This window comes from Salmo salar, chromosome ssa03 (assembly GCF_905237065.1).
Source record: "Salmo salar chromosome ssa03, Ssal_v3.1, whole genome shotgun sequence".
Classification (NCBI taxonomy): Eukaryota; Metazoa; Chordata; class Actinopteri; order Salmoniformes; family Salmonidae; genus Salmo; species Salmo salar.
In genome coordinates, this window is record NC_059444.1 from 10,924,661 (window position 1) to 10,936,040 (window position 11,380).

Genomic DNA, 11,380 nt, shown 5'->3' on the forward strand with positions numbered 1-11,380 from the left:
TATCGATGATTGGATACGTTTCTCCAAAACAAGTGAGATCGCAAAAATTGTGGCTGGGCAGTTCGATGACATGCCATTTACATCTCAAATAGAGATTTGACGCTTTTGTTTGTGTTGTCTGGATGTAACTGGACGTAGTGCTTTAAATGGGCTCACGCAGCATCTCTGAAGATACCATGCAGAGGTCAACGCATACAATGTATACTGATCCTTGGGACGTACCTACAGTGAACCTAATCTTAACCCTTACCCTAACCTTACCTACCCCTAATCTTAACCCTTACCCTAACCTTACCTACCCCTAAGCTTAACCCTTACCCTAACCTTACCTACCCCTAAGCTTAACCCTGAGTGGGCTCCCGAGTGGTGCAGCGGTCTAAGCGACTGCATCTCAGTGCTAGAGGCATCACTACAGACACCCTGGTTCGAATCCAGGCTGTAAAAAAGACACAAAAGAATAACAAAATGTTGTACAATATTTACAGAGCTCTCTGCCTATGCAACTTATGTGGGAAAATAAGTAGGGTCTTACAAGTCCCTTTCTGTCCAACCAGTATACTGACAACTATAATCACTAGTCCCTTTCTATACCAACTTGTCCAACCAGTATACTGAGAACTTTAATAACTAGTCCATTTCCTGTAATTCTTTCTTAAAATGTTTTTTTTTTAATAGAAATGTAAATATGTAATACAAACAAATAGTTGCAGTAGATTATATACACACTGATTTCAGTAAACATGGTAACATTATTTAACATGTCAGGTAATGATCACAATAACATTTGTGGTAATGATGGATCATACAACATGGTACTGAAAATATCGTTGGATGGATGGAATATTTAGTGGCGCCCAGCTCTGATGAAAGGTGGCCAGAGATAGAGGGTGGACGTTAGAGGTCAGAGGTGACTGGAGGGTGGACGGGGTCAGAAACCGTACACCTTCTGTGAGGCGGAGTTGAGGAAGACGACAGAGGTGTTCTGCCAGTCGTCACCTGGGGGGTCCTGGGGGGAGGGGTTAGTCAGTCAACCAACTAACAGGTGTTTATAACAAGGGGACCAAGGGTGTATTCATTATGGAAACTGTTTACTATTTAAGAAACAAACGGAAGCAAACGAAACGAGGAGGGACCTTGTACAATAGAAACTCATTTGCGTTTTCTGTTTGGATTAAATGGTTTATGGTTGCAAAACGTTTCGCAACAAACTAAACATTTTGCAACAGAATTGGTGTAATGAATACACCCCTTGTGTGTTGGATCAGCTGACAGTTGTAGTGGACTTACACTGAGTCTGGATCAGCTGATAGTTAAGAGTGGACTTACACTGAATCTGGATCAGCTGATAGTTAGAGTGGACTTACACTGAACCTGGATCAGCTGATAGTTGTAGTGGACTTACACTGAGTCTGGATCAGCTGATAGTTAGAGTGGACTTACACTGAATCTGGATCAGCTGATAGTTAGAGTGGACTTACACTGAGTCTGGATCAGCTGATAGTTAGAGTGGACTTACACTGAACCTGGATCAGCTGATAGTTGTAGTGGACTTACACTGAATCTGGATCAGCTGATAGTTAGAGTGGACTTACACTGAGTCTGGATCAGCTGATAGTTAGAGTGGACTTACACTGAATCTGGATCAGCTGACAGTTAGAGTGGACTTACACTGAGTCTGGCTTCCAGCTCTGCCTGTCTTGTCCTGTGTGTTTTGTCTGGAAAGATATGGTGAGGTTTAACTTAAGAGCAATATAATATGCTTATTCCATTGTCTACCAACAGACAGCGTCATTGTAACTTGTAACAGGACACATTTCCATGAACTAGTTATGAATAAGGCCTGCATTTGGTTCACTAGAAACCTCCAATGTGATATGCATGTCATGCCTTCTGTGTGTTTATGAACCTACTATACCCAGTTCAGGACTCACTGTATTGGTCCAGTATCTTCCATGGCAGCAGCACCAGAACCATCAAGATGAACAGAACTCCACACACCATCAGAGGAAACTCCCATAGTGGCCTGCAACGCGCACACACAGGGTTACCTATAGCTGTGGTAACTTCTACCCATGGTTACCTATCCCTCCCTGGTCTGCAGTGTTACCTGTGGTGGTCTGCTCCTTTAGCTACGTGTCTGGGAAGAGGAGACACAGACGGAGACACAGACGGAGACACAGACGGAGACACAGGAACAGACTGGGGGCTTTCTTCTGGTGGGGACGTCACTGTAGGAGCAGGTGCTGTGGGACAAACACACACACACACAACAGGTTTCTTAATCCTGCTTGTTCTAACTCCTGATTCAGCCAATCATATCTAATCATCATGTACCTGTTGTGGATGGAGGAGTGACCAGGATGTAGACAGCCACTTGTTGTTGTCCTGCAGCACACCAGTACCAGCCTGCACACACATGAGAATATTACCATGGTAATAATAACCATTACCAGCCTGCAGATACATTAGAATATTACCATGGTAATAATAACCATTACCAGCCTGCAGATACATTAGAATATTACCATGGTAATAATAAACATTACCAGCCTGCAGATACATTAGAATATTACCATGGTAATAATAACCATTACCAGCCTGCAGATACATTAGAATATTACCATGGTAATAATAACCATTACCAGCCTGCAGATACATTAGAATATTACCATGGTAATAATAACCATTACCAGCCTGCAGATACATTAGAATATTACCATGGTAATAATAACCATTACCAGCCTGCAGATACATTAGAATATTACCATGGTAATAATAACCATTACCAGCCTGCAGATACATTAGAATATTACCATGGTAATAATAACCATTACCAGCCTGCAGATACATTAGAATATTACCATGGTAATAATAACCATTACCATCCTGCAGATACATTAGAATATTACCATGGTAATAATAACCATTACCATCCTGCAGATACATCAGAATATTACCATGGTAATAATAACCATTACCAGCCTGCAGATACATTAGAATATTACCATGGTAATAATAACCATTACCAGCCTGCAGATACATTAGAATATTACCATGGTAATAATAACCATTACCATCTTGCAGATACAATATAATATATAGATAATGGTCTTCATCATCAAAATCCACATAACTGCACCATGGTATATTATTTCTTATAAGTTATATTCTCCATACCTGTATCTCTCCGGGCCAGTCCCTTCAGGGTGACAGTGAAAGCCTTGGTCAGGTCATCTCTGATCTCTACTGCCTGGTCTTCATACCGCCCTTCACCATCTGTCACTAGACAGGAGCTCCAGTCACCACTACGACACCAACGCTTCTCATGCTGCCTGACAACACACACACACAAGTCACTACGACACCAGCAGTTCTCACTCTGCCTGACAACACACAGACAGACAGACACAGACCCACAATCCTACTGGCAACTGCACAAAATCACAGGCCTACTGTAGATGTACTCTCTCTGCCACAAGTCACATTGGGAGCAGGTGTTCAGATCTAATACTAGGGTATTCTATATAGACAGGTTACACACCATTCACATACATATATGTTTATATTCCGGACTCTGATCCAGAAGCTAAATTCCTGCAATTTCTATCCATTTTACCATGGGGTTTTGTACTGTGTATTTAAATACTGTATTCTCCACATTGCTGATTCTATTGCACATTGTATTTTAGTTACACTGGTTTATACACACCACATATTTATTTACAGTGCATTCAGAAAGTATTCAGACCCCTTGACTTTTTCCACATTTTGCTACGTTATAGCTTTATTCTGAAATTGATTAAATCATTTTTCCCCCTCATCAATCTACATAATGTCCAAGGACAAACAGGTTTTTAGAAATGTTTGCTAATTTATATATGAAATGTAAATGCAATAACACATTTACATAAGTATTCAGACCCTTTACTCAGTACTTTGTTGAAGCACCTTTGGCAGTGATTACAGCCTCGAGTCTTCTTGTGTATGACACTACATGCTTGGCACGCCTGTATTTGGGGAGATTCTCCCATTCTTTTCTGCAGATCCTCTCAAGCTCTGTCAGGTTGGATTGTCACTGCACAGCTATTTTCAGGTCTCTCCAGAGATATTAGATCGGGTTCAAGTCCGGGCTCTGGCTGGGCCACTCAAGGACATTGAGACTTGTCCCGAAGCCACTCCTGCGTTGTCTTGGCTGTGTGCTTAGGATCGTTGTCCTGATGGAGGTCTTGAGCTTTCTGGAGAAAGTTTTCATAAAGGATCTCTCTGTACTTTGCTCTGTTCATCTTTCCCTCAATCTGACTAGTCTCCCAGTCCCTGCCGCTGAAAACATCCCCACAGCATGATGCTGCCACCACCATGCTTCACCGTAGGGATGGTGCCATGTTTCCTCCAGACGTGACGCTTGGCATTCAGGTCAAATAGTTCAATCTTGGTTTCATTAGACCAGAGAATTTGTTTCTCATGGTCTGAAAGTCTTTAGGTGCCTTTTGGCAAACTCCAAGCAGGCTGTCATGTGCCTTTTACTGAGGAGTGGCTTCCGTTTGGCCACTCTACCATAAAGGCCTGATTGGTGGAGTGCTGCAGATATGGTTGTCCGTCTGGAAGGTTGTCCCCTCTCCACAGAGGAACTCTAGAGCTCTGTCAGAGTGACCATCGGGTTCTTGGTCACCTCCATGACCAAGGCCCTTCTCCCCCAATTGCTCAGTTTGGCCGGGTGGCCAGCTCTAGGAAGAGACTTTGTGGTTCCAAACTTCTTCCATTTAAGAATGATGGAGGCCACTGTGTTCTTGGGAACCTTCAATGCTGCAGACATTTTTTGGTACCCTTCCCCAGATCTGAGACTCGACACAATCCTGTCTCGGAGCTCTCCGGACAATTCCTTCGACCTCATGGCTTGGTTTTTGTTCTGACATGCACTGTCAACTGTGGGACCTTATATAGACAGGTGTGTGCCTTTCCAAATCATGTCCAATCAATTGAATTTACCACACAGGGTCTCCAATCAAGTTGTAGAAACATCTCAAGGATAATAAATGGAAGCAGGATGCACCTGAGCTCAATTTCGAGTGTCATAGCAAATGGTCTTAATACTAATGTAAATAAGGTTTTTCCGTTTTTGTTTTTTATATTTATATTTGCAAACATTTCTAAAAACCTGTTTTCTCTTTGTTATTGTGGGGTATTGTGTGTAGATTGATGAGTATATATTAAAAAATAAAAACTATTTTAGAATAAGACTGTAAACGTAACAAAAAGTCAAGGGGTCTGAATACTTTCAAAATGCCCTGTATATACTGGATTCTTGACATAGCATCCTTGACATAGCTGTATCTACTGCTGTACATATCATTATTGGTATATCTACTGCTGTACAAATAATTCTTAGTATATCTACTGCTGTACATATCATTGTTAGTATATCTACTGCTGTATATGTCATTCTTAGTATATCTACTGCTGTATATATCATTTGTGGTATATCTACTGCTGTATATGTCATTCTTAGTATATCTACTGCTGTATATGTCATTCTTAGTATATCTACTGCTGTATATATCATTCTTAGTATATCTACTGCTGTACATATCATTCTTAGTATATCTACTGCTGTATATGTCATTCTTAGTATATCTACTGCTGTATATATCATTCTTAGTATATCTACTGCTGTACATATCATTCTTAGTATATCTACTGCTGTACATGTCATTCTTAGTATATCTACTGCTGTACATATCATTCTTAGTATATCTACTGCTGTATATGTCATTCTTAGTATATCTACTGCTGTATATGTCATTCTTAGTATATCTACTGCTGTATATGTCATTCTTAGTATATCTACTGCTGTACATATCATTCTTAGTATATCTACTGCTGTATATGTCATTATTAGTATATCTACTGCTGTATATATATCATTATTAGTATATCTACTGCTGTATATGTCATTCTTAGTATATCTACTGCTGTATATGTCATTATTAGTATATCTACTGCTGTATATATATCATTCTTAGTATATCTACTGCTGTATATGTCATTCTTAGTATATCTACTGCTGTATATGTCATTCTTAGTATATCTACTGCTGTACATATCATTCTTAGTATATCTACTGCTGTACATATCATTCTTAGTATATCTACTGCTGTATATGTCATTCTTAGTATATCTACTGCTGTACATATCATTCTTAGTATATCTACTGCTGTATATGTCATTATTAGTATATCTACTGCTGTATATATATCATTATTAGTATATCTACTGCTGTACATATCATTCTTAGTATATCTACTGCTGTATATGTCATTATTAGTATATCTACTGCTGTATATATATCATTATTAGTATATCTACTGCTGTATATGTCATTCTTAGTATATCTACTGCTGTATATGTCATTATTAGTATATCTACTGCTGTATATGTCATTCTTAGTATATCTACTGCTGTATATGTCATTATTAGTATATCTACTGCTGTATATATATCATTATTAGTATATCTACTGCTGTATATGTCATTATTAGTATATCTACTGCTGTATATATATCATTATTAGTATATCTACTGCTGTATATGTCATTCTTAGTATATCTACTGCTGTATATGTCATTCTTAGTATATCTACTGCTGTATATGTCATTCTTAGTATATCTACTGCTGTACATATCATTCTTAGTATATCTACTGCTGTACATATCATTCTTAGTATATCTACTGCTGTATATGTCATTCTTAGTATATCTTGTGTAAATTAATCTGGTGTATATACATATAGACTGCATCTGTATCACTGTTACAGTGCTATTTGGGTTAATTGGATTCGTTCTGACATTTCAAGATTGAAATGTTTTATTGTATTATTTGTGTACTTGTTTTACTTTTTACGGCATTGTTAGGAGCTAGTAACATAAACATTTCACTGCACCCACTATAACATCTGCTAAACTGTGTGCATGATGAATAAACTTTGATTTGATTTGGTTATGTACCCTATAGAGCAGGACTCTCCAACCCTGTTCCTGGAGAGCTACCTTCCTGTCCGTTTTCACTCCAGCCCTGTTCTTGGAAAGCTACCTTCCTGTCCGTTTTCACTCCAGCCCTGTTCTTGGAGAACTACCTTCCTGTCAGTTTTCACTCCACCCCCAGTTGTAACTAACCAGATTCAGCTTATAAATATTTGAATCAAGTGCGTTAGATGAGGGTTGGAGTGAAACCTACAGGACAGTAGCTCTCCAGGGACAGCGATTCTCCAGCCCTGCTACAGAGGTGATGTCCAGTCGTACCTGTATCCCTGGCTGTAGAGACACTGGACAGTAACGCTGGTCCCTTCCTCTCCGCTCACCATGCTGTTCACCACAGACATACCTGTACAGCACCACCAGAACAACACATATATTTATTAACATGTAGTTTAGCCATACCAACTAACTACCACAGCATACTATAACAACCACCAGACCAGCACACCACTCCAATGCTTCAGCTACATGAAGAGGAGCAAATGAGTGCACACATTATGTGAATGGCTACATTCCAATTCTCTACCCTTCTGACAAAGTGTGCATTCGTTCACACCCCCTCGTAGATTTATAAGGAATGGTGTAGTGTGATGGTGGAATATGGTGGGCACTCCCTCCAGCCGTGCCTGCACCAATCTAATGCTTTTACATGCATAAAGGGGGTGTGAATAAGATCAGAACACAGCCAATCAGAATACAGTCAATCAGAACACAGCCAATCAGAACACAGCCAATGAGTGCACACTTAAGGGAGAAGGGGTTAGAATGGGGAGTGGGACTGTGACTCGGTGTGTGAACGAGTGCATAAATGAAGGGAAAGAGTGCACAAATGAGTACACACTTCAGGGAGAAGGGGGGACTTGTGTCCTCTCACCTTGGATAACATTGATGTGAAGGGAGGCTGTGACATCAGCACTCCAGACTCCTCCCACCTCCACACCACACCAGTACCATCCAGAGTCCTCCTTCTGCAGCTCTGTCATTGTTACTGTGAACACCTGAGTATAAAATATAACACATCATCATCACCATCATGCTCACTGTAACAACATGAAAAATACACATCTATTAACCCTTTTATTATGCTGCTGACTGGAGAATTCCAGTGTCAACAGATAGCAACATACTGACCAGCCGATTCTACTAAACATCATACTGACCAGCCAATTCTACTAAACATCATACTGACCAGCCGATTCTACTAAACATCATACTGACCAGCCAATTCTACTAAACATCATACTGACCAGCCGATTCTACTAAACATCATACTGACCAGCCAATTCTACTAAACATCATACTGACCAGCCAATTCTACTAAACATCATACTGACCAGCCAATTCTACTAAACATCACACTGACCAGCCAATTCTACTAAACATCATACTGACCAGCCAATTCTACTAAACATCATACTGACCAGCCGATTCTACTAAACATCATACTGACCAGCCGATTCTACTAAACATCATACTGACCAGCCGATTCTACTAAACATCATACTGACCAGCCGATTCTACTAAACATCATACTGACCAGCCAATTCTACTAAACATCATACTGACCAGCCGATTCTACTAAACATCATACTGACCAGCCAATTCTACTAAACATCATACTGACCAGCCGATTCTACTAAACATCATACTGACCAGCCAATTCTACTAAACATCATACTGACCAGCCGATTCTACTAAACATCATACTGACCAGCCAATTCTACTAAACATCATACTGACCAGCCAATTCTACTAAACATCATACTGACCAGCCAATTCTACTAAACATCACACTGACCAGCCAATTCTACTAAACATCATACTGACCAGCCAATTCTACTAAACATCATACTGACCAGCCGATTCTACTAAACATCATACTGACCAGCCGATTCTACTAAACATCATACTGACCAGCCGATTCTACTAAACATCATACTGACCAGCCAATTCTACTAAACAACATACTGACCAGCCAATTCTACTAAATGTACAATAAAGTATCTATCCTAATAGATATTAATAATAGAAACCATCTGATCCTCCCACCTGCTGTACCGGGTCATCAAACATGGCCACCTTGTCTTCTCCAGGTGCAGCCTGCCCCCGTGGGGCATCGCTGCGAACCAGACTGGTACAGAGGTCCTTTACACTGCCATGGCACCAGTACTTCACATAACTGGCGTATTGCGGCCCGTAATGGCACGGGATCATCACCGACCGACCTTCCAGGACCGCCAGGTCACCCACGGTGGTCACCCTACAGAGAGAGCCTACAGACAGCGAGCAGAGATGTTATTCACCCTAATATTAACTCCGGACCCCTCCAGAACCCTTAGATCACCCACGGTGGTCAACCTACATAGAGAACCTACAGGCAGGAAGAGAAGTTGATTAACCCCTGACCCCTAACCCCTCTACAACTGCCAGGTCACCCTACATAAAAACACTACAAGCAGGGAGCAGAGAGGTCATTAACCCTGACATTAAGCCATAACCCATGCCTGCCAATGTGTATGTTATTAAAAGTCATGTTTCCTCTCTGGTACTGTTGATATTTAACCGGCAGCCCTAAACTGTCCTATCTATAAAAAAAGCAGGATACAGAATGTGACCCTGAATAGCACGCCTCCACAAGAAACTTCGGGTTTCGTTTTTCTTGAAAATAGTTACTGTCACTTTCACATCCCTCACTCCCCCCCTCTCCTCCCTCTCCGCCTCCCTACTCCCTCTCTCCTCCTTCTCCTTCTCCTCCCTACTCCCTCTCCTTCTCCTCCTTCCTACTCCGTCTCTCCTCCTCCTCTTCCTATTCCCTTTTCTCCTCCTCCCTACTCCCTCTTCTGAGAGCGTGAGAAGAGGGTCAAGTGCGTGTGTCTTATGGTCAATGCGTGAGATTTGGCAGCTCTGCTCATCTCCCCCTCCCCACTTTCCTCCACCCTTATCCCCTCTCCAACTCCCTTTGGCTACTCTCTTCTCCTTCCTCTTCTCCTGCCCCTCCTCACTCCCCCTTGCCTGAGACCTGAATATTCCGTTAGTTCCCTGAGATTATTTCCTTGAGTTTAGCTCTGCGGTCTAACACAGTCTTGTGGTGTGCAGACGAGCCAGGTTCAAACCCAGGACACGCTTGCTTGAGGGCGTAATACAGTCTGGGACTTAGGAAGGAGACAGGAGAATGTTGCTTTCTGCTTCCACTGGCTGTCAGAGAATGCCATGAATTTGGACACTTGTGCCAGTGAAATGTTTGAAAAATTGAAAAAAAGACTATATTGCGCAAGAAAACAGAAAATCTAAACAATATGGCTTCCCTTCAGCACTTTACTGATCATAACATCAAAATGCTCTAACAATGTGCTTTTATACAAGTAGAAATTAAAGAAAGGTTTTTGGATGGTTTTACATATTCAACAATACAAAACATGAGCTTCTCAGCCATTTAAATTAGTTTTCTCAATAACTAGCTACCCTTTACTTCACTATATACGATATACATTATATCCTGAGGAGCAAATGTGTCTTTTACAGAGTTTAAAAAGTTAGAGCATGTTTCCCCAGGCCCAGATTAAGCCTTCTCCAGGACTCCATAACACTGTCATTAGAGATTCTCCATTGGGAATGTTGTTAATCCAGGAGGAGGTGAAGCACGAGTTAATCTGAGTCTCAGGAGAAACCAGACCTGAGTTCAGTTCTTACCTGGCAGATGAGAGAGGAGGAGGAAGGCGAAGAAGAGTAGAGGAGTCATGTTCCAGACTGTCACTATGTGAGGCTATGGCGCTGTGAGAAGTGGTTCATCAAGAAAACCCGTTTCCTAAAACAACCCGTTCGCTAGCACTCACTTCCTGCTGGTCACATGACCTACAAATGTGGTGTCCAGATGTTTTGTTTAACCGTTTCAGTTCCCTGTTGTTTTAGTTCCTATCACCTCCAACGATGATTACTAAAAGGCTATTTGATGTAGTGTTTCTTTATCATAACATGAACAATGTTGTTTTTCCTTTTTTGTTTTGCAACATGAAGCCCAAAATTGTACAATTGTATGATTTAATCTCTTGTTGGAGTCTTATACTTGGCATTTAAAACGCATGAAAAGTGTTTTAATGCGTGGTTTTGCTGCACATAAAGAATTGGTGTGTGTTAGAGTTGCAGTAAGGCTTTATATGTTAAACCTGTTTTTACATGTCAATCTGTCTGTCTCTCACAGCTGCCCAGCTCACACCTACAGCGTCATTGTGCAAAAATGGTACGCAGCATCATCTGGATGTGTGCAACAACAGTTCAACATTCACCTTCTGCTACCATTTCTGTCAAACCGCCTACACATACAGTTTGATGCATACATTCAATACATCCAA

The 11,380-nt window shown here is 41.0% G+C and overlaps 1 protein-coding gene across 1 annotated transcript; it reads right to left on the reverse strand.

The window, feature by feature from the left end:
* Nucleotides 1–645: 645 nt before the first annotated feature.
* LOC106598377 (CMRF35-like molecule 3) lies at nucleotides 646–10,870 on the reverse strand. Its single transcript, XM_014189417.2, has 10 exons — nucleotides 10,722–10,870; nucleotides 9,081–9,304; nucleotides 7,906–8,029; nucleotides 7,296–7,377; nucleotides 3,178–3,332; nucleotides 2,335–2,406; nucleotides 2,108–2,243; nucleotides 1,932–2,023; nucleotides 1,669–1,715; nucleotides 646–1,006 (listed from the first exon to the last, which is right to left on the reverse strand). The coding sequence occupies exons 1-10, from the start codon at nucleotides 10,768–10,770 to the stop codon at nucleotides 929–931; spliced, it is 1,059 nt and encodes a 352-aa protein (XP_014044892.1). The 5' UTR covers nucleotides 10,771–10,870; the 3' UTR covers nucleotides 646–928.
* Nucleotides 10,871–11,380: the final 510 nt, after the last annotated feature.

What these genes read in the sequence shown, in the direction of transcription:
- LOC106598377 (XM_014189417.2), bottom strand. Translation starts at nt 10,770, where the DNA reads ATGACTCCTCTACTCTTCTTCGCCTTCCTCCTCCTCTCTCATCTGCCA. An exon ending in CCTCCTCTCTCATCTGCCAG is followed by an intron (nt 9,305 to 10,721) that starts GTAAGAACTGAA and finishes CGCTGTCTGTAG; the next exon opens with GCTCTCTCTGTAGGGTGACC. An exon ending in CTCTACAGCCAGGGATACAG is followed by an intron (nt 3,333 to 7,295) that starts GTACGACTGGAC and finishes GTGTGTTGTCAG; the next exon opens with GCAGCATGAGAAGCGTTGGT.